We start from the raw sequence: 22,753 nt of genomic DNA on the forward strand, positions 1-22,753 counted from the left end.
ATATGAGCACTCTGCTCTACCACAGGGTTCAGCTCAGGAGCGATATGAGCACTCTGCTCTACCACAGGGTTCAGCTCGGGAGCGATATGAACACTCTGCTCTACGACAGGGTTCAGCTCGGGAGCGATATGAACACTCTGCTCTACGACAGGGTTCAGCTCGGGAGCGATATGAACACTCTGCTCTACGACAGGGTTCAGCTCGGGAGCGATATGAACACTCTGCTCTACGACAGGGTTCAGCTCGGGAGCGATATGAACACTCTGCCCTACGACGGGTTCAGCTCGGGAGCGACCTTGGAGCTGTCTGTCAGTGTCAGAACGGGGCGGGGCCTGGCGTATCCATGGGGACGGGCCTCACCGGAGCCCCTCAGGCTGCGGAGGTGTCTGTGAGCATAATCCAGAATGTTCTGAGCTAAATCGGCCACCTGTTCTGACAGCCCCCACGGCGAACACAGCCATCACCCAGCGCTCCTCCATCACCCAGCGCTCCTCCATCACCCCTCCATCACCCAGCGCTCCTCCGTCACCCAGCGCTCCTCCATCACCCAGCGCTCCTCCATCACCCCTCCATCACCCAGCGCTCCTCCATCACCCAGCGCTCCTCCATCACCCCTCCATCACTCAGCGCTCCTCCATCACCCCTCCATCACCCAGCGCTCCTCCATCACCCAGCGCTCCTCCATCACCCAGCGCTCCTCCGTCACCCAGCGCTCCTCCGTCACCCAGCACTCCTCCATCACCCAGCGCTCCTCCATCACCCAGCGCTCCTCCATCACTCAGCGCTCCTCCATCACCCCTCCATCACCCAGCGCTCCTCCATCACCCAGCGCTCCTCCATCACTCAGCGCTCCTCCGTCACCCAGCGCTCCTCCATCACCCAGCGCTCCTCCATCACCCAGTGCTCCTCCATCACCCCTCCATCACCCAGCGCTCCTCCGTCGGGCCTGCAGCCCCGCCCCGTGGCTGAGAAACGCTGTTTTCAGCGTTACATGCTGATGTTGGGCTGGATGCTTAAAGAACAAGCCTGAATGGTTCTTCTGCATTATGATGGAGTGGAGCTTTTTGAGCTTTTTCATTTCATCCTGGAGTCCAAGTAATACAATTGCTGTTGGTAGAAGTATGCACGTCTTATGGTCTAACTGCTATTTTTCCAAGCTGTTTGTTAAACAGTTTCCCATGAGACGTGACATATGTCACAGAGAGCTGACCACAGGAGGTGGAGGGGGAGAGGGATTTGGGCTCTGGGGGCAGGGTTAGGGACTTTTCAAAAAAACATAGGTCACTGCTTTTTGTGAACGTTTTCGGAACCTTTTAGATAATAAAACAGGAGAATGCTGATGCGTGTGGGCTTTTAATTACTGTTAACCTGTGATGTCACTGTTATTTTTATATTAATGTTTATTACTCTGTTAGTTACAATGTGATCCTATGGAATCCAACAGAACTGAAGGAAGGTAGAGCATAATTTATGTAAGTTTACACATATAGAGTATACTGTGTGTATATGTGTCTATGATTATATATCACTTGTATTTGAACCTGTTTCATGCTGGATTGCTCTGCACAGACTGCCCTGCCAAGCTCATAATTCAAACTGGGCCCTGCAGGCTTCCCCTTGCATTGTGGGTAATCACACAACAGTAATAGAGTGTGCTCCTCTATCTTTTTTTGCCACATTTTCAAATGACAAAAATATCAATCTGATGAATGCTATCATTCTTTCATTTATTTCAGAAACAGAATCCATTTTAGATTTTTCCCCCGGATTTAGGCGATAGCTAGATTAAACCCATGCATCTCATTGGCAGTGTCGGTTGCTCGTGGTTTGTGTTGAGAATTGTAAATGCTTCGTAGCGGCTGGAGCCCTGGGCGAGACCTAATGTTGAGCTGATTTGAAGGCTTGTCCGGAGTTATCAAGCTTCCAGTTGACTAATTCTTTCATTAGGGTTCTTCAAGAACGAGTCACCAAATCTGTGTTTGCCACTCGCTGAGTTTTCATTTAGTGGGTTTTTCTAGAAAGTACTGTTCATGTAGCGTTCAGGCCCACTGAGGGTTGCATAGCCTACACTGTAGCAGTTTTCTACTGGGATTTACAATGCTAAAACAAACAGCCAAGCTTCAATAGAGCTGTGTTCTACCCATTGGCCAGATTTAACAGTCTGTCCACGTTTGAGCTGTTACTATAGAAACATCTCTGGTGTCTTGCAAACGAAAAGAAGTGGATATGTGGTCATTTTCTATCTCTGAATTGGACCTGGTTGCTCAAGGATATTGTGACAGAAAGAAGAAGATTGTTTTCTGGATGTCCAGTTTATACCCTCCCTTCCTGATTGGTGGAAACTGAAAGGGGGTGGTGCCTTGTCCACAGAGAGCTTCTCTCAGCTCGCCTGCTACCCAGAATGCACCCTCGTCTAGTGGCTAAGGTACATGCCTGGGCATTGCTTCAGGGTGGATCCCCTGTTTAGTCAAATTAACTTTAAATCACTTTGGACAAAAGCGTCAGCTAAATAACTGTAACGTATGTCATTCCCACCAGCAATGTTACCATCCACCGCTGTGCGTCAACCGTTGTAGGTGTACCCGCAATGGGGTCGCCCTGACAACCGAGCAGCACTGTGGAAGGGCCGTTCCGAGCCTCCCATGCCACATGGGTTCCAGCTCGTGGTCAGTGGCGTGGCATGGCGGGTGTGTGGCGTGGTCAGTGGCGTGGCATGGCGGGTGTGTGGCGTGGTCAGTGGCGTGGCATGGCGGGTGTGTGGCGTGGTCAGTGGTGTGGCATGGCGGGTGTGTGGCGTGGTCAGTGGCGTGGTCAGTGGCGTGGTCAGTGGCGGGTGTGTGGCGTGGTCAGTGGTGGGTGTGTGGCGTGGTCAGTGGCGGGTGTGTGGCGTGGTCAGTGGCGTGGCATGGTGGGTGTGTGGCGTGGTCAGTGGCGTGGCATGGCGGGTGTGTGGCGTGGTCAGACGCTTCAGACCACTTCTTCTTTGCTGGAATGTGCAGCACCACACACAGCCGCGCCGGGATCCGGCTACTATAGGCTGGCTCCGTCTCCCTGGCGCTGTAACCAAGGTTTCCTGGGCTGCGGGTTTATTATTAGCTCAGTTTGAGTAATAACACGGGTGGAGTCCGGCGACTCGGAAAGACCCGAATCCAGGGCTCCGCTAGACGGGTAGACGGGTAGAGGGGGTGTGTGTGTGGGGAGGCGGGGCAGGATAGACAGGTACACAGGGTGTGTGTGGGGGGGGGGGGGGGGGTAGACGGGTAGAGGGGTAGACAGGGTGTGTGTGGGTAGATGGGTAGAGGGGTACACAGGGTGTCTGGGAGGGGGGGGGTAGACGGGTAGAGGGGTACACAGGGTGTGTGTGGGGGGGGTAGATGGGTAGAGGGGTACACAGGGTGTGTGGGGGGGGGGTAGACGGGTAGAGGGGTACACAGGGTGTGTGGGGGGGGGGTAGAGGGGTACACAGGGTGTCTGGGAGGGGGTAGACGGGTAGAGGGGTACACAGGGTGTGTGGGGGGGGGTAGACGGGTAGAGGGGTACACAGGGTGTGTGTGTGGGGGGGGGGGTAGATGGGTAGAGGGGTACACAGGGTGTGTGTGGGGGGGGGTAGATGGGTAGAGGGGTACACAGGGTGTGTGTGTGGGGGGGGGTAGATGGGTAGAGGGGTACACAGGGTGTGTGTGGGGGGGGTAGACGGGTAGAGGGGTACACAGGGTGTCTGGGAGGGGGTAGACGGGTAGAGGGGTACACAGGGTGTGTGTGTGGGAGGGAGTAGAGGCGTAGACAGGTAGACAGGGTGTGTGGGCGGGCGTAGATTGGTAGACGGGGTGTGTGTGTGTGGGGAGGCGGGGCGGGGTAGATGGGGGGCAGGAAGGTCTCCAGCTCTGCTGCTGTTATGGATTCACAGGAGCTCGTCGTCATCGAACAGAAATAATCTCTTTGTTGTGGAGGCGTTCCTCTGGGAACTAGGTGTCTGATGTGGCTTCTCTCTGTCTGTTTCAGTGTAGGTGTGTGTGTCTGTGTTCCCCGCTCACACCTTCTCTCTGTCTGTTTCTGTGTGGGTGTGTGTGTGTGTGTGTGTGTGTGAGAGTGTGTGTGTCTGATGTGCCTTCTCTCTGTCTGTTGGGTGTGTGTGTGTGTGTTTCTGTGTGTGTCTGTGTGTGTTTCGGTGTGTGTGTGTGTGGGGGGGGGGGGGGGGGGGGGGGGGTGTGTCTGTGTTCCCCCTCACACACTGCAGGATTCTGTTCTCTGCATGCTTTTGAAGAGACTGATCACACATGAGATCATATCTCTGTCCCCCTACCCTCACCCTTCTCAGCTTCCATGTTGTACTTTGATCGCAGGTTCAGTAATCAGGGCTTTGGCCGGGGTTGGTGAGTGCTGAGGTCCCATCAGTGTGTGTGTCTGTGTGTGTGTGTGTGTCTGTGTGTTTGTGTGTGTGAGTGTATATGTGTGTGTGTGTGTTTGTGAGTGTGTATGTGTCTGTGTGTGTGTATGGGTCTGTGTGTGTGAGTGTATATGTGTGTGTGAGTGTGTATGCGTCTGTGTGTTTGTGTGTGTGAGTGTGTGTGTGTGTGTGTGTGTGTGTATTTGAGTGTGAGTGTGTGTGCTTGTGTGTGTGAGGGTGTGAGCTTGCATGCTTGTGTGTATGTGTGTGTTTCTGGGTACACAGTGAGGTTGTGTTTCCTGTGTGGGCCTGGTCAGTATGTGTCCCCTATCCTCGGTGACTTTGCCTGTGATTTGAGTGACAGGCGGGGGGCAGGGTGATCCCCTTAGAGACAGAGGCTCTCCTCTGCAAACAAATGTGGCCTGGGTGCTGATTACACCCCATGCTTGATTAAACTTCAATTCCCATAATGCCTCAGCACAACTTCAGCCAACAAATGAGTGTATCTGTATTTAAGCACAGGTTGGACTGTCACTCCAGACTCCCGTGAAGTTCCTGATCCCTGCTGTAGACTCACGTATGCCGATTGCGAACTAGGTTTATTCCACACATAGTGTAGGAGGAGGGTAACAGCAGACACAGAATGGGGAAACAACACTAACACGGAATATCTTTTAAAAGTCATCAGATCCCTGGCTGAATACAATCCCTGGTGTAAAATCCAACTCTGACTACCTTGAAATGACCGGCTAGCTGCTGTTTCAAAACATCACTTGAGCTGGGAAAATCATGTATAGAGCTGGTCTGAACTGGTGAACCAATTACCAGCTGTTTCAAAACCTAGCTTGAACTAGCAGGTATGCCTCCATCCACCTCCTCTCCCCTGTCCCAGGCCCCAGCTGTTCGCCATGTTGAGCTGACAGTCTGTTTGTTTCTGCGTTCTTCTCTCACGCAAACATCAGAGTCTGACTTTTAAAGAAAGAAAACACGATAACGCCTTTAATCTGCCTCTCCTAGGACCTCAAAGTTTTCTCTGTCAAGCGTGGCTCTCTGTTAAAGCTTCAGAACCTCTGCTAATATCAAAGTTCGACTTCTTCTCTTTTCATAAGCGCCAGACTTCACGCCTGATGACAGTTGTAGACTCATCTCTGTAGTAAAATTGATTTATTTTTTCTATTCGGCTTAGGAATAAGGTATTGTTCAGGTATTACAGAAGTTATTTTGAGAAACCTGTATTTTTGTCTCGTAAATATGCCACGCCATTTGGCTTGAACGCTTGAAAGGAACGGCATTTCTTCCGATAATGCAACAAAAACGGAAAATCAACCTACTACGGGTTGAATATTTCATAAACATTTGACATACAGTATTACACTGTGACATAGATGTCCCCAACACATCTCAGAACTGTTGCACCTCTCAGAGAAATGGCACTAAAGATGTATTATAGATGCTAAGAGCATGCAAGCCCTTCCATATGCTATTGTTAGCACTTTGGAGAATAGTTGACTGTTTGGTTGATGTTTACTGGCTTCTGTCTAACCCCAGCTCTTCTGACATTCCTATGAATAATTTGTCATTTTAAGTGCTGTGCTTTTGTTTTACCCAGGTCCCTCTGCAATGGGGAAACCGTCTTATACCCAACAGCCAGGGGTATCTTTCTTAAATATTGATGGGGAGACAGGGAATACCATGAAATTACAGATGAATTTGAAACCCCAGACTATGCCTTTCACCACTGTGTAAAAATATTCATTGTATTAATTTATAAAGAAAGGCATGTCTTAAATGGGCGGCACGGATGGCGCAGTGGGTAGCACTGCCGCCTCACAGCAAGGAGGTCCTGGGTTCGAATCCCCGTCGGCCGGGGCCTCTCTGTGTGGAGTTTGCATGTTCTCCCCGTGTCTGCGTGGGTTTCCTCTGGGTACTCCGGTTTCCTCCCACAGTCCAAAGACATGCACGTTAGGCTGATTGGAGAGTCTAAATTGCCCATAGGTATGAGTGTGTGAGTGAATGGTGTGTGTGCCCTGCGATGGACTGGCGACCTGTCCAGGGTTTATTCCTGCCTTTCGCCCAATGTATGCTGGGATAGGCTCCAGCCCCCCTGCGACCCTGTTCAGGATAAGCGGGTTAAGATGATGGATGGATGGATGGATGTCTTAAATGACCAGTAGCAGATGTTTCAAATAGCAACAGAGAAGCTTTAGTGTTTAATTACTGCATGCTATCTCCTTTTTGTGAGGTGTGGGTAGATGAAAATTGATCAAAGCTGACATTTAAAACTTTACTTCCATTTGAGAAGGAACCCAACACAGTACTACCTGAGGAAAATGCTCTAGTGTCCACCTCACAAGTTCCTGTTTTGTATGCTGGACTGGAAAGGCTGAGAGATTTCTGCATGGTCAGTTAGGCTCAAGGTTCAAAGGTTGCAGGTCAAGGTCATTGGTGCTGAATGATGATTGAGTGGCTGTGAGGAGTATTCTGACGGTACGGGCTTCATTCCAACTGCTTATTTTATCCTGCCTTGTCTCCTCAAGTGACCCAATCCCCGCAAATTAAATCCAAATAGCGATTTGACCAGTTGTGACCGTTTACTCAATCCCAGGTAGATATTGCGACTTCATAGCAACTGCTTTAACGTTGGAAAAACTATGGCAGTCCTTTAGTAAATCTGGCCCAGAGATGCACAGATGCTTAAAAAATATCACTTACCTCATTTATATTATCAGTGAAAAACCACTGTTCGTCCACATCCCTCTCCCCTCTACACAGTAATTATTTCAGTAACTATTTCAGTAATGAGGAGACCTCCCTACCACTCCCCCCCCCCCTTCCGAATTCAGAGCATGTGAGATTCCTGCACCCGTCTTGAAACCACTCCACCACATTAACAACAAAAAAAATGTTCCATACTCATCCTGGCAGCAAGCTGGCAGTCTGCACTTTAACCTCATTGTTTCATTTCAAACCCGGTGTTGCTGGCGCACGCAGCCGAAAATAACACAAATATGTGTCGCTGTCCAAATACTTATGGACTGCACTGTGTATCCTGAATTTAATGAACTGGCCCTGGGACTGAAATAGAAAGGGAGGGCTGAATGCTGAAACAGTGGCAGTGAGTCTGTTATAGGTCTGTGTATCGGTGGCCCTAGATTAAATTACAGGAGTAATGGGCTGCTTTATTCGTCTCTGAGACAGCATGGCTCCTCGCTGAAAGAGGTCTGACCAGCCCATGGTCATCTCATTTCATTACCCCCCCCCCCCCCCCCCAACCCTCCACCAGCCTGCAGTGGATTGGAACTGGACACAGGAAGTGTAATCCTGGGAATTGCTCTGGTTGGGTGCTGTTGACCAGCACTGTAACTTCCTTAGTAACATAGGAATTTAGTAACCTGGAAGAGCGCTTCCTTAGTAACATAGGAACTTAGTAACCAGGAAGAGCACTTCTTTTGTAACATAGGAACCAGGAAGAGCACTTCCTTAGTAACTTAGTAACCCGGAAGAGCACTTCCGTAGGAATTTAGTAACGCGGAAGGGCACTTCCTTAGTAACTTAGTAACCAGGAAGAGCACTTCTTTTGTAACATAGGAACTTAGTAACCTGGAAGAGCGCTTCTTAGTAACATAGGAACTTAGTAACCTGGAAGGGCACTTCCTTAGTAACTTAGTAACCAGGAAGAGTGGTTCCTTAGTTCATTTAGTAACCAGGAAGAGCACTTCCTTAGTAATTTAGTAACCAGGAAGAGCACTTATTTTGTAACATAGGAACTTAGTAACCTGGAAGAGCGGTTCTTAGAAACATAGGAACTTAGTAACCTGGAAGGGCACTTCCTTAGTAACTTAGTAACCAGGAAGAGTGGTTCCTTAGTAACTTAGTAACCAGGAAGAGCACTTCTTTTGTAACATAGGAACTTAGTAACCTGGAAGAGCGCTTCTTAGTAACATAGGAACTTAGTAACCTGGAAGGGCACTTCCTTAGTAACTTAGTAACCAGGAAGAGTGGTTCCTTAGTTTATTTAGTAACCAGGAAGAGCACTTCCTTAGTAATTTAGTAACCAGGAAGAGCACTTCTTTTGTAACATAGGAACTTAGTAACCTGGAAGGGCACTTCCTTAGTGACTTAGTAACCAGGAAGAGTGCTTCTTTAGTAACTTAGTAACCAGGAAGAGCAAATCTTTAGTAGCACAGAAATTGGGAACCAGGATGAGTGTTTCCTTAGTAACTTAGTAACCAGGAAGAGCTCTCCCTTTTTTTCTCCCCTCATCAGCCCTGCAATGGCTCAATGCAGTCCCTACATCCCTTCCTCTGTTTCCATGGTTACTGACACAGTGGGCTCAACATCTCCCTGCAAATTGCCTTTCTAAAGGGCAGCGTGCACTCACGATTTTAGTCTTCCTCCTCTCTCCCTCCCCCGCCATCTTAGTAAGCACACAGTCCTTAGCAGGGCCCAGGGGCCTGCCATGTGATCTGAGGTATGTGTGTGTGTCTGGGTGCATGTGTGTGTCCCTGTGTGTGTGCCCATGTGTGTGTGTCAGAGTGTGTGTGTCCCTGTGTGTATGTGTGTGTCCGTGTGTGTGTCCCTGTGTCTGTGTGTGTCTGTCTGTGGGTGCGTGCGCATTTATGTGTGTGTGGGTATGTGTGCTTATGTGTCTGTGTGTGTCTGTGTGCATGTGTGTGTGGGTATGTGTGTGTGTGTGCGTGTGTGCATGTGTGTGTGTGCGCATGTGAGGTGTGTGTGTGCGTGTGTGTGAGAGAGAGGTAGAGAGAGAGATGTGGAAAAGCATAGGTTTCAGGATGCCACCCATACACACAGCGTATCTCCTGAAGGACAGTGCCTGTGCTTGCCACAGTGAAGCAGCCGCGCTGAAAGACACATGTCCCTGCAGAAGAGCTCACCGTGACAAACTGCTTAACATGAAACAATCGCTGCCGGTGCATTCACAGTGTGGTCTTCAGAGTGTTATCTAAGAGAGGTTCCTGCAGCGAGCACATCCAGCAGTCTACGGTCCCACAAGCACCAGTGAACTCTCTCTCTCCTTCCCCCGGGACGTCTGTTTGAACTTCTCCTTCGCTGCTCTCTCTGAGCCGTATGCTGCGTGAAAGAAAGCCCCACTCCATCTAGCACTCTTTTCCTGTGTTCTCCCACCAATTCTTCCCCTCATTCTGGGTAAGAGTGTAGAGGTCTAAGAGCTGCAGTTGGTTTTTTTTTGTTTGTACTTTGCTCGGCAGAAACGACGAACGGAGAACCGTGGTGAATTTCCAATATTCCTTTTTTATAGGAGCAATATTTACGGCATAATATTTCTTGTGATGTGAGATAACCGTTGTCAGCTACTTTCTTTTTTCTTTTTTTTAACTTTGACTTCTGCTGAGTTATAGATTTTAAAAGCAGTTATGTTCCGTTCAGCCGGAGAAAATCGTGCTTTCGGAATTTCTAATCAAAGTGCTGGGCGCCGTGAAGATAGACAGCCTTGCATTCTGGGACAAACACAACACCATCTGCGGGACTGTGCTTTTCTGTGGCTGTCCTGCGCCGATGTACACAAACACCGTGTAGGTCACAGAGCACATTCCTCACCACTATGGAGCCCTTCCAAATACAGGCTGCATCATTCCTCAGCATTTATTTTTTAATGGAACTCCGTTGATGTCGACCGTCATCTGTCAAACGCAGTCTGGCTGCCTGCTAGCCACCGAAGCCCAACGACCACATTCCATAATGGCCATTTGTTCATTTATTTATTGCATTTGTTTATTTATTTTTTGCATTTGTTTTGCGGAAATCGCATTTGGCAGCTTCCGTTGGTCAGTTGGATTTTTGCTGTTGATTTTTGCCACCTGGTTTTCTGCCAGCACTGCTGCGATATTCAGTTCCCTGTATCTGTTAGCCGGGCCCACTATGACAGTGTATGTGTGAGGGAGAGAAAGGTTTACGTAACGCATTAGTTATGCAACGCAGAAGTCTGCTACCCATACAATAATTAGACTCCAAGGCCGAGGGGAGTCTATATCAGAGCACAGTTTATGTCCCGGAGAGAATTCTTTGGGGAACGGCAGGCAGAAACTTACTCTAATTGCCCTGAATGTGAAATTAATTTTGTTTTGTGTCCAAATGGATGCCAGACTGACAGTAATCATTGTGATTTCATACAGTGTACAGTCGTAATGGTCTTTCCGTTTCTCTACTGGAGGGGGAGAGGAGTGTGTGTGTGTGTGTGTGTGTGTGTGTGTGTGTGTGTGTGTGTGTGTGTGTGTGTGTGTGTGTGTGTGTGTGTGTGTGTGTGCGTGTGAGTGTGTGTGTGTGTGAGAGGGGGGTGGGGTGGGGTTGGGGGCCTATGGTGAGTTTCCTCATGGTGGTTTGTACCAGTTGGGGATAGAAACTGTTTTTTTAAATATAAAAATAGGAGAGATTATTGGATTTGCGTATGGTTGTTCATACTGTGCGTGTGTGTATGTGTGCGCGCGCACGCCTGTGTATTGGTGCATTCATGATAGCCTCAGCATAATAAGATATCAAAATAATGTCCATGTTTTCAACATGCCATGCATATAAATGGATGTATTGAGTGCAAGGAGACGCATTGTGTTATGTGTATGGAGCAGACATAATGGCCACCAGTGATGACTCCATTAGGCATGTTTACACTGTCAGCACAGTCCAGCAGAGTGCTGTGCGCTTCAGGAGTGGCTGCTGTTGTTTTGGTGAGCTTTAGCAATCTTTCTGTAAAACCACTGCGGTAATGTACTGTATAAGTTGGGCACTCAAGCTCAGAGCTAAAGCCTCTTGATCCTCTATTAATGTCAGTTTACACATTCAGGCTTTTTGTGTTGTCTGACTGTACTTATTAAGCCCTCACACTTCAGCGCACACACTGTGGCATCCTGTAAGCAGCAGGATTTCCCATGTCCCACCTGAATGTAGTTTCACAGACACGCACCTGAATGTAGTTTCACAGAACTGCACCTGAATGTAGTTTCACAGAACTGCACCTGAATGTAGTTTCACAGATCTGCACCTGAATGTAGTTTCACAGAGATGCACCTGAATGTAGTTTCACAGAGATGCACCTGAATGTAGTTTCACAGATCTGCACCTGAATGTAGTTTCACAGAGATGCACCTGATTGTATTTATTATATGTAGGTTATTCATTAGTTTTAGTGGCCGGGTGTCCACAATTTCACCAATTAGGAGCCTGTTGGTTCACCTTCGTCTTTATTTTGATCAGTGAAAAATAAGTTTTGTTTTTTATATAATTGCTTGCACTATAGCACAATAAGCATGCTATGAACATGGGAATTGTATTATCCATGGCCATGTCTGACATAACCTGCCTTAAGAGGGTAAATAACCCCTTGAAACATTGATAGCAAATCTGACCCCCTCTTTCCTCCCTGCAGGGCGTGTGCACGATACTGACCCCCTCTTTCCTCCCTGCAGGGCGTGTGCATGATACTGACCCCCTCTTTCCTCCCTGCAGGGCGTGTCCACGATACTGACCCCCTCTTTCCTCCCTGCAGGGCGTGTGCATGATACTGACCCCCTCTTTCTGCCCTGCAGGGCGTGTGCACGATGACCACCGCCTTCCTGCACTTCTTCTTCCTGGCCTCCTTCTGCTGGGTGCTGACGGAGGCCTGGCAGTCCTACATGGCCGTCACGGGGAAGGTCCGCACCCGCCTTATCCGCAAGAGGTTCCTGTGTCTGGGCTGGGGTGAGTACCTGGGGTCCTGGGCTGGGGTGAGTACCTGGGGTCCTGGGCTGGGGTGAGTACCTGGGGTCCTGGGCTGGGGTGAGTACTCTCTGCCCGGGGGTCCTGGCAGGGGGGCAGCTCCAGTGTTGTCTTCCGGGTGAAGAGGAAGTTGGGTGAAAGCCCTGGGTAAAAGAAGGTGATAGTTGACATAGTCCAAACATGGTCTACATTTGATTTTGATGTCTTCAGTCAAATGTAGAGAAAATGTGACAGAATTTGGGACACATTTGGGGACTGAAGTAGGGAGCACAGAGTAAACACTCCTGTGGTACTCCGTGTGTGCCTCTGCTGTCTGTTCTCAATGTTAACAAGATAACTGCTATTTCTGTCATTTACCATGTACACGATGTCCACGTGGGCTGAAGTGTGCTAATGTTTGCTGCGTTCAGCACCATGGGTGGAGAAGGGGTATCATGAACAGGGGCAGGCGGGTGGGTTAGGGTCTGGAAGTGGGCCCCTCTTTCACACTCCCCCACTCCCGAAGCTGGCCTTTTTAAACAGGGTTGTCCCTGGCAATACACCGAACATGCCAATTAATTTTAGAACACATTGCCCTTGACCAAGGCACTGGTACTGGAGTTCAATGGCAATGCATGGGGGCAGCCTGGAGCCCAGTGATTAAGGTATTGGGACGAGGACTGGGGCCCACAAGGTTGGCGGTTCAACCCCCAGTGTAGTCACGATAGGATCTGCACAGCTGGTGGGCCCTTGAGCAAGGCCCTTAACCCCACATTGCCTCCAGCTTAGTCTAATCAACTGTACATCACTTTGGATAAAAGCTTCAGCTAAATAACTTGTAAAGTAAGTCAATCTAATCTAATCTAAAATAATAAAATATAAGTAAAAATAAATAAATAAAATTAATATAAAATATAAAAATCATGGTGGATTGGAGCTTGAGGGCCTATGGCCTGCACCAGGGCCGAAGCCGGGGGCCACACACACACACGGGCACTTCAGATATTTCTGAAACATTTCAATTGATCACACAGAGCTCCAGCTCTTTCTCACTGTTACCTAGCAACAGAGTAGTGCCTGTTTGTCACTGCAGAGATCTGAGTATGACAAACATACACTTTGGTGAGAGAGGAAGAGAGTGAGAAAGAGAAATGTTCTGTATTGGATATGTTCTGTAGTGCGCCAACATGCCTGCAAAGAGAGATGCTTTTGTTCAAGTCTTGATTGATGCAACAATGAAAACAGACTCCCAGTATTGATATAGTGTGTGCAGAAATGTGTCCTTTAACAGGGTGTTTGATGGGTAATATATCCAAATACATGTAGACTTGAGAGTTTGAGTTCACAGTGTGGGCAAATCTGTCTCCAAAATGATTTGAGTATTTTTGTATTTTGCATACTGCTGTCTCCAAGCCATGAGTGAAAGGGCGCAAGGCAAAGAGAAATCACCGTCACACGTGGTACCCTCTTAGGGGTGCAGTGCACCAAGCACAGAGCCCACACAACATGATACAGCATCCAGCACCTGCTATGTCAAGAGGCACAACGTGCAGGCTTCGCCCTTTTATTTATTATTTTCCACGGCACAGCATCCGCTCCAGGACGGGCTTCTCGCATGGTCCTACACCTACGTAACACCCCAGAAGGCGGAAGGCGAGTGACAGAATGCAGAATGGAAGCGTCTCCACATTGCCAGATTTCTGCCATTGACTTCTTTTCTGTCCTTCAGTGAGTCACTGTGTCGTTATGGCTCCGTCGCACAGAGAAGGACTCGCGCTCCGCTCTTCCCCTGCCCACCCGATGCACCGCCTGTTCTTATGACCACCACCTCCAGCTTCTCCCTAAAAATCCTGTCCGTGCCGAACCCCGAATGGGAACTTAATTGGGTTGTGTTTTAGAGTGAGATAGCCAGCGAGTGAACTTTAATTTCCGTCCTAGTGTTTCCAGCAGTACTGTTATGACAGAGTCTGATGCTAATGCTAATTGAAGATGTTCTGTACAGTCCCAAGCTTTTCACGTTGCGGTGCTGGAAACGCAACATGTCCACGCAAGCAGAATTAATCACCGTCTACAAAGGCAACATTTGAATCGGGTAGATACGGGGGACGCGCTGTTTGCGAAGATAAATTTTAATTGCTGTCGTCGTCGTCCCTGATACACCGGAGGTGCAGATTTTTTCTCGCTAATGACGGTTCAATTATACAATTAGGCTCCTACAGAAGAACAAAAACCAGCTGGTCTCGCGTCCCTCGAGGGCCAACGTGTGAGCGTCACTCAAAGATTTAGCAATGCAAATTGTAAACAATCCGGTTGGGGCTGAACATAGCCTTCAGCTCCTGGTCCAAAGCATTCGCGGCAGACCTGGGTTCAAATAGTATTTGTTTTGGATTTAAATACTTTTCTGCGCTCTATTGGTTTTGCCTGGTGCATTCGAGCCTGCGAGCAGGAGCAAATGGGCGGGGTTTACACTTTTGGGATAATTTAATTTGTTCCAATATACCAGGCAAGCTTAGTCAAATACAGAAAAGTATTTGAATCCAAAACAAATACTATTTGAACCCAGCTCTGATTCCCGGTCAGATTCTTCCCTTTCCTGTCAGGACGTGTGTGGCCGTTATGCTAACGGGCGCGGAGCTTGGGTGAGGAGCTTGGGTGAGGTGGGCGGTGAGCGAGGAGTGATTTATGCACCGCTGCGTATTAACTTCTGCCGATTGGTGAAGAGCTCTCTGGACCCGGGGGTCCGCCCCCCACCCCCCGCACGCCTCCTGTAGGCTGACAGGGCCCATAAATCCCCTCTGTGAGGGCACTTGGTATTCGCCACACACAACTGCCAGGACTGAAGGAGACCGGCTCATAACCACGGTCAATACGCCGCCTGTCAACCAGAGACCGCAAATCAAAAGCGCCCAGAAAAAGCCCCCAGCTTTCAGTCATGGGCACAGAGGAAGACATTCTCCCAACCATCATGGAATATTTATATCTCTGCTTCCTCTCTCGTTTTCACTGCACAAAACAAAAAAATAAGCCAGTCGAATATATTCTTCTTATATTTAGACTTAAAATCTTATTTCTATGACTAGTATTCTATTGCGTTTATGTTTTTTGTTGATAAAGGAGACCAAAAAAAATCTGAGAACTCATTTCAATATTTGCCCAATGGGGTAAGAAAATATCACTTCAGGCAAACTAACAATATTTTCTACTGAAAAAAATAAGATCTTAAGTCTTAATCCAAAATAAAAGCGCTTGTTAAGACAGGTATTTCTTCCAGTGTTCTCTTATTTCTTCCCTGTTTTGGTCGGGGTGGGACGGGCGGGTGGTATTGAGCATTCTTTGAGCCCCTGGTATGTGTATGATTTGCAGAGACATTACAGATATGGAGTCTTAACGCAAAGCGCAACCCGCGCCAGCCCCGGCCCCGTTTCCGTGGTATCCACCTCATAGATTTTGCTTAATGACCTGAAACCCGATTGGTTTAGCTGGTAAACCACTTAGAGGGCTCTCGCAATCTCATTCGCCGCGTCGATGAGCTCCAGCGGTGCTTGTCTTTTGGAATAAAGGTAATGCGGGGGTGATGCTACCTGTTTGTCGTCTGTCTAACCACCTGGCAACCTCTCTTCCGCAGGGCTACCTGCCTTAGTGGTCGCCATATCCATGGGGTTCACCAAGGCCAAAGGCTACGGAACGCCACAGTAGTAAGTCACATTCAAATTCACAAGCTTTATTGGAGTCGTGTGTACATGGATGAGATATAGTGCCAAAGCAAGCGGCAAGAAAGAAAAGATGTATACAGAGGGGTGCAAAAATTGTGAAACAGTGAATCTGAACGTGATCGAAAGCAAACGTGAATTCTTATTTTGAAACTGTAAAAAATGTAAATAAAAAGAAATCTTGCTTTAAAATGTGAAGAAATGTGTCATATTTAACGTTGTACCATTTAGAGCTCAGGTTTGCTTCCGTTCACTTAGATATTCATTGTAAAATGCTTTTTTGACCAGGGGTCCCCAGATTTGTGTCCACTACTGTATGTATATCATGAACATAGAACAAACAGAATATAAACATAATACAAACAAACATGTTTGTGCAACAATGAATGTGTAACATTGAACAATAATTAAGGACACACAAAAAAAGATGAAGGGAACATATATAAATGTGTAGAGTAGACCATGGTAGATCAGAATATATAAATCATTTAACCAGACTGACATTAGTAAGTCTCCCACTGCAACACACTTTCTTGCTCTCTCTCTCTCTCTCTCTCTCTCTCTCTTACTCTCTCTTTTTGGCATCCTTGATGGGCATCCATGATTCATTACCTATTGTGATTTTTAATCAATCGAACACATTCGCTATACTCAGCACGTCTGCGTAGGACACAATGTGGCATTGTTCCTGCTAGCTGGGCGTTTTTCTGCTTTGGTGTTGAAGGTGCTGATAATATAAAACAGTACAGTAATCCCATTAATGCTGTTACAAGCTGCCCTGTTCTCAGAGGGGACCATCTTCTGTGTCCAGGTGAAAATAACAAAATGGTGTCCTCAGGGATGCCAGGAATGAATTCTTACATGAAACCCTCAAAACGTCTTGTTCTGCTACTGCGTAGTCCAGTCAATCATGCCCAGTTATTATGGTGACAGAATTACAGTTCCAGCACTGAAGCAAACTGCACTGTAACAAAAAATAAGTCCTTCTCAACAAGTATTTTCGTCTTATATTTAGACTTAAAACCATATTTCTAGTTATTTATTTCCTTAAAAATACTAAATATAGGCAATTACTCATTTCAAGATTTTCCAATGGGTTAAGAAACTGTACAGTATCTTAACACAAACTCCTACTTGATAGAAAATCCCATTACAAGACGAAAGACAGGCTTTTTTGCAGTGTGTAAGAGATCTCTAAACTTGTCCCAAAGAGGAAGAGATATTTAAGCAAGTCTCAAAAAGGTAACCACCTCTAACCGCGTTCATTACTGAAAGAGAATAACAGATATTTAACCCTTAGACAAGAAGAGACTTTAAGTGTAAATTACTCTGCTTTTGTTTCCATAGCCATGTTTGTGGGTTGTGTCCCTTCGGTAGAAAAAAACAATAATCACTGTTCATTTTTTATCTCTGATCTCTGTGGAATGCCTCTGCTTTCGCAGAAAGACATAATCTCTGCCTCTCCTCTGTATCTCTCCATATCTGTCTCTGCTCTCCTGAGTGAATTTATCCGCTTGCAGACTGTATGTAGAGAACGAGAGCATATGGCCCAGCTCCCTAGACACAAGATGCGAGTACATCTGTATACTATACGCACCACGCGCCATTAATTTAATGTTGGGTGCTAATTTTTGTGAAAGGGACTCTGACGTTCTCTTGGCTTCCAGCTGCTGGCTGTCTCTGGAAGGGGGTCTGCTGTATGCCTTCGTTGGGCCTGCCGCAGCCGTGGTCCTGGTGAGTTTACACGTCGCTCCTCCGGGGCAGAAACCTTTCAATTTCGTTTGTTCCTCATCTCACATATCATGTCTCAGTGTTGTTTGTGGACGGTTAACTGTGTTTACTGCAGGTAGGCTACTGTCGGAAGCAATATAAGATGCGGCCCCAGCATTTTAGCTTGTGTTAGCATGTGACACCAAGTTAGCCTGTGTTAGCATGTGACACAAAGTTAGCTTTGTTAGCATGTGACACAAAGTTAGCTTGTGTTAGCATGTGTCACAAAGTTAGCTTGTGTTAGCATGTGTCACAAAGTTAGCTTGTGTTAGCATGTGTCACAAAGTTAGCTTGTGTTAGCATGTGTCACAAAGTTAGCATGTGTCACAAAGTTAGCTTGTAAATGGTAAATTTATATAGCACCTTTATCCAAAGCACTGTACAATTGATGCTTCTCATTCACCCAGTCATACACACACTCACACACCAACTGTGATTGGCTACCATGCAAAGCACCAACCAGCTCGCAGGAGCATTTAGGGGTTAGGTTTTTGCTCAGGGACACTTCGACACGCCCAGGGCGGAATTGAACCGGCAACCCTCCGACTGCCAGATGACTGCTCTTACCACCTGAGCCAATGTCGCCCCAAGCTTGTGTTAGCATGTGTCACAAAGTTAGCTTGTGTTAGCAAGTATTACAAAGTTAGCTTGTCTTAGCAAGTACTTTGAAGTTAGCTTGTGTTATCAAGTATTACAAAATTAGCTTACGTTTGCAAGTATTACAAAGTTAGCTTGTTTTAGCATGCGTTACGTCAACAAAGGCGCCCTGAGTCACCATTTGCAGAAATGCACTTGTGGCCCTGCAGGAAAGTATTAAGCTAACCTGATCAGAACTACTACTATCGTACTTTGCTGTGGCGTGTTACGGCTAACGGCTTCCTGGATGGATGACAACAACTGGCTGTGCTTGATTTGTCCTATGTTTAGTCACTGCCTTGCTTGGCGTTGAATGCAGTGCTTGATACTTGTCATGTGATAGCAGATTTAGAGTCCGGACTTGGTTGATTTTAAATTTGAGAGAAAAAAGAGAGGAAAATAATGTCTAGCAAAATGAAGTCGGCTAAGGACAAATAGGAGTAACAAGTCATTATCAGTACAGTAGAACCTGAGTGAAACAAACTTCAGAGTTCCAGAGTAATCGCTGAACTGAACGGATATGAAGTGGAAGTAGCTGACGCAATTATTCCTTATCAAGTTTCTTATTATCACTGAAAGCAGGCATTACATTAAAATGATTCATACTTCCCTCTGGAAATACAGCGCAGTCTAAGCACAAGCACAGTTCGTCAAAGGGGTCTTCACACTATTTGTAAAAATAAAATACAATGCAGGAAAGACAGTTTGTTTGATATATAGATGTGAAAATGCAAAATCAAACAGTTTGCGAAGCACTTTGCATCACTGAACTCTTGATGTATAATTTGGGAAGTTAAAGTAGACGGAAAATAATGACTGTTATCATACGCTTTTAAATGCTATCCATTGTACTGGAATGCCGGATTCGAGAGCATAAAGGCGGAAATCACTTTTATGCTTTTTATGGGGTTAAATGGAATGGAATATGCCTGATTAGCTGAACTGGAGTGTGTACGGATGGAGTCACGATGATGACAGCCAGACAGGTTATCACGTCTCCTGGGGGAAGCTTGAGGATAAACAAAGGTGCAGAGTCACTGCTGTAAGGTAACAGAAAGATCTCAGATGGGTGAGGAACAGCTCTGCTTTAAAATGGTTGAGTGTGAGATGTCAGTTAGTTATCTGGTGTTGATTTCAATGGTCTGACATGATTGGGTATGATTGTCTCTGACGTGTGATTGGTGTGATTGTCTCTGACATGTGATTGGGTGTGACTGTCTCTGACATGTGATTGGTATGATTGTCTCTGACGTGTGATTGGGTGTGACTGTCTCTGACGTGTGATTGGATGTGATTGTCAGAGGGGAAACCTGGGTAAAATCTGTGGTGTAATGATGGAAGTTGAGAGAAGAAACAGCGAGACCAGACTCTACCCCAGCAACAGCACCAACTCTTCACACTTCCAGGAGGGAACTCACACCCTGGTATTCACTTCACAGGCTGAAGACAGTGTGATCGAAACCTCAGAATAGTGTTTATCACAGAGCCCTGTCTCCCCGTTATGCAGGAGAAACCGCGCCGTCGCAGGCTAATAATGTGCCAGATGGCATGCATTCTGAGGAGAGGAGATGAGGAGGCTCGACTTACACTGCAGGAAACGCTCTCTCTCTCTCTCTCCCATTCTCTCTCTCTCTCTTTCTCTTTCTCTCTCTCTCTTTCTCTTTCTCTCTCTCTCTTTCACTCTCTCAGCGCAGCCTTGACACCTCCTCTTGTTTGGGTGTTAATATTTGAGAATGTTGATTTTCCGAGAAAGGGCTTGCTCGAAACCTCAACGCCCTGCCTTTCACGCCCACCAGGGAAACTGCGGGAATGTGTGGTGAGAAAGGAAATAAATAAATAAATCAGAGGAACAAGAAACCTTAAAATGAGAAAGGATCACCGAGCATCTTTTGCCCCAACAACCTCTTTAATTATTAGTAGTAGTAGTAGTAGTAGCAGCAGTAGTAGTAGTAGCAGCAGTAGCAGCAGTAGCAGCAGTAGTAGCAGCAGCAGTAGTAGTAGTAGCAGTAGTAGCAGCAGCAGTAGCAGTAGTAGTAGTAGTAGCAGCAGTAGTAGTAGTAGTAGTAGTAGTAGTAGCAGTAGTAGCAGCAGTAGCAGTAGTAGTAGTAGTAGTAGCAGCAGTAGCAACTACTATCAACTCAGTATCAACTGATCTGTCTTGCCGTGTCTTCAAGTTAATACATGAAAATTAGTCCTGAAACACACACACACACCCCTATCTTTCCCTCAGAATTACATGTTGACATCACTATAGAAACAGACTTATGTAACAACGTCATTCTGAGCTGCCTTTGTCAGTGAAACGAGCCCCAATAATCACTCAGTTTCAAATTCAATATGGACGCCTGTTGCAGCCATTCTAGCCATAATTATAGGCCTCAAATCGTGCATAGCATTTTTTTTACATGACTCAGTGCATTCCGCAGTGTTAGTAAAAGCTATTATTCATGCCCCAGAGTTCTGTCCATTTAGCTTGGCTATGTGTTGTTTGCTCTCTGTATGTCTGTATGTCCCTTTTCTTTATTCAAGAGCATGTATCAACCACTTCTGCCTCATGAGCTCGCTGGCCCTAATTTGAATGCTAACGTGCTAATGTGAGAGGGATAAATTGTTCGCTTGACATTCCTCAAGAAGAAACACTTCTGACACTGAAAAGCCCCGTCAACAGACCCAACAGCGAAGGCGCTTTGTCCTCCATCAACAGTTTTCCCATCTTCATAAAAGATGGCTGACAAGCACAGCTAGAAGGACAATGTGTCATTTCAGTTTTGTTGTCACAGGGCGTCAGTCCTTAGAAAAGTTGCTACGTAGGCGTCCATTGTCAGAATGACTAGTGTTTCAGTGAAAAGTATTGCGATAGCTCTGAAAATTGAGGGATGTCAGATGATTGTAGGCTAAGCTTAGAAAACTTCACAGGTTCTGATGAAGGGAAATCTTATGTACACACTATTGGTTTTAGTTTCAAAACATTGTCGGTCCTACCTCCGAGGGGGTTTAAACTAAAACATTTTTGAAACCCCTGATCATGTGGGTTTGACGGTTTTAAGGTTTTTGAAGCTGGTTTTAGTGCTGCTGTGTACGAGGCCTTAGCAATGTTTTCAATTGGTGAACTTAGTACCAGAACCAGTCATTACAATTTCTCATGATAAGGCAAGTTTTTAAGCAAAGTCCTGTTTGGTCAAATCAATGCCTGTTATAAACTTATAGCACTCTTGTATTTTCCACTAACAAGCTTCTCCTGATTGTTTTAAAAATTGTATTCATGTACTAACAAGAAGAATGATGATGCGCTGCCTAATTAGGTTCCAAGCTCTAGACAATGGAAACTGTTGCACTCGTTAATGCAATCAATTACTATTTAAGTATAAAATCTTGTAGACGGTCTCACAATCCACATGGTTAGCAGCCAGGAAACCATACGCAACATAACTGCTTGTATTTTAAAGAAAGTTTGTACTATTTTATGAGGATTTCTAAGAGTGGAAGCAACAACATCTCCATGGAATCAATTCTTGCAACTAATAATAAGAATACTAATGGCCGAACACTCCTGGTTCCAGATTGTTATTGGGCGGGGAGCTTTAATTCCCGGATGATGGACAGGCTGGCAAATGGGATCGGGTAATGTCAATGGGAGTGGTCAAGGCAGCAAAAGGGCACACTACACAGCATCCTGGGCAAGTCCTAGACTAGGGGCTCATTCCTGTCGTTTATTTAATCCTTCCTCATCTCCTCGTTCATTGACTGACCCGGAAATGTTTAAGGACATGCCATCCTGATAAACGTTCATTCGGGAGCTGCTGTAGGAGGCTCCTGAATCATGATTGAACAAGGAGGCATGAGTCCATCCTTTGCAGAAATATTTTTTCAGAGCGCGTGGGATAAATCCTCAACCTGTGGATCCACCTCTCCCCCTCTGTCACGTCTGAAATTGACGTGGCTTCAAACCGACACTTGAAGGAGCGAGGATGTTCTGTTTGCCTGAAGCACGATTCCTCGACTCCTCCGTTCTCGCTTCCTTTCCGTGCGTCCTCCAAAGTGTGAGGCTACGAGTGAGGTAAGGACTCAGGCAAAGGAAGCAAGGAAAGGACTCAGGCAAAGGAAACCAGGAGGTGTCCAGCTATGACTACTTTTACATGACCAGCTAACAGCTGTTTGAAAACATAGCTTGACCTGGTCAAACCGTGTTGAGTGTGTTGCTGGTATGAACTGGTCAACCAGCTACCAGCAGTTTCAAAACCTAGCTTGAGCAGTTTTCTTTTTTCTAGCAGGTTTGCTTCTAAGAAACGACTGGCTCCTTTTTTTAACGCTCCTCCAGGGCAGTCAGAAGAACAGAATGCAGCGTGTAGTGCGTTTGCGGCCAACCCACGGCTGTCTGACAGGGTGCGGTGGCTGCTGAAACGTGGTTGCCCAGCAACTGGGGAGATGTTCGCAGTGCGATTCGCCGGAGATGAGAAGGAGAGGAATTTTATTTTTTGAAAATAATAAAATGTCAGGTCAAGGAAAGCTGTCCCTGGGGGGCCTTCAGTGGGTATGAGTGTGT

General features: G+C 46.7%; 1 protein-coding gene across 1 annotated transcript in view; it reads left to right on the plus strand.

Annotated features, from left to right (window-relative positions):
• The window catches only part of adgrb3 (adhesion G protein-coupled receptor B3), a 232,618-nt gene that overhangs the window by 189,357 nt on the left and 20,508 nt on the right, over positions 1–22,753 (plus strand). Inside the window, 3 exon segments of the mRNA XM_061227768.1 lie at positions 11,947–12,097; positions 15,720–15,789; positions 17,472–17,538. Coding sequence (XP_061083752.1) covers positions 11,947–12,097; positions 15,720–15,789; positions 17,472–17,538 — 288 coding nt within the window.

Source organism: Conger conger, chromosome 18 (assembly GCF_963514075.1).
Source record: "Conger conger chromosome 18, fConCon1.1, whole genome shotgun sequence".
NCBI classification, from domain to species: Eukaryota; Metazoa; Chordata; class Actinopteri; order Anguilliformes; family Congridae; genus Conger; species Conger conger.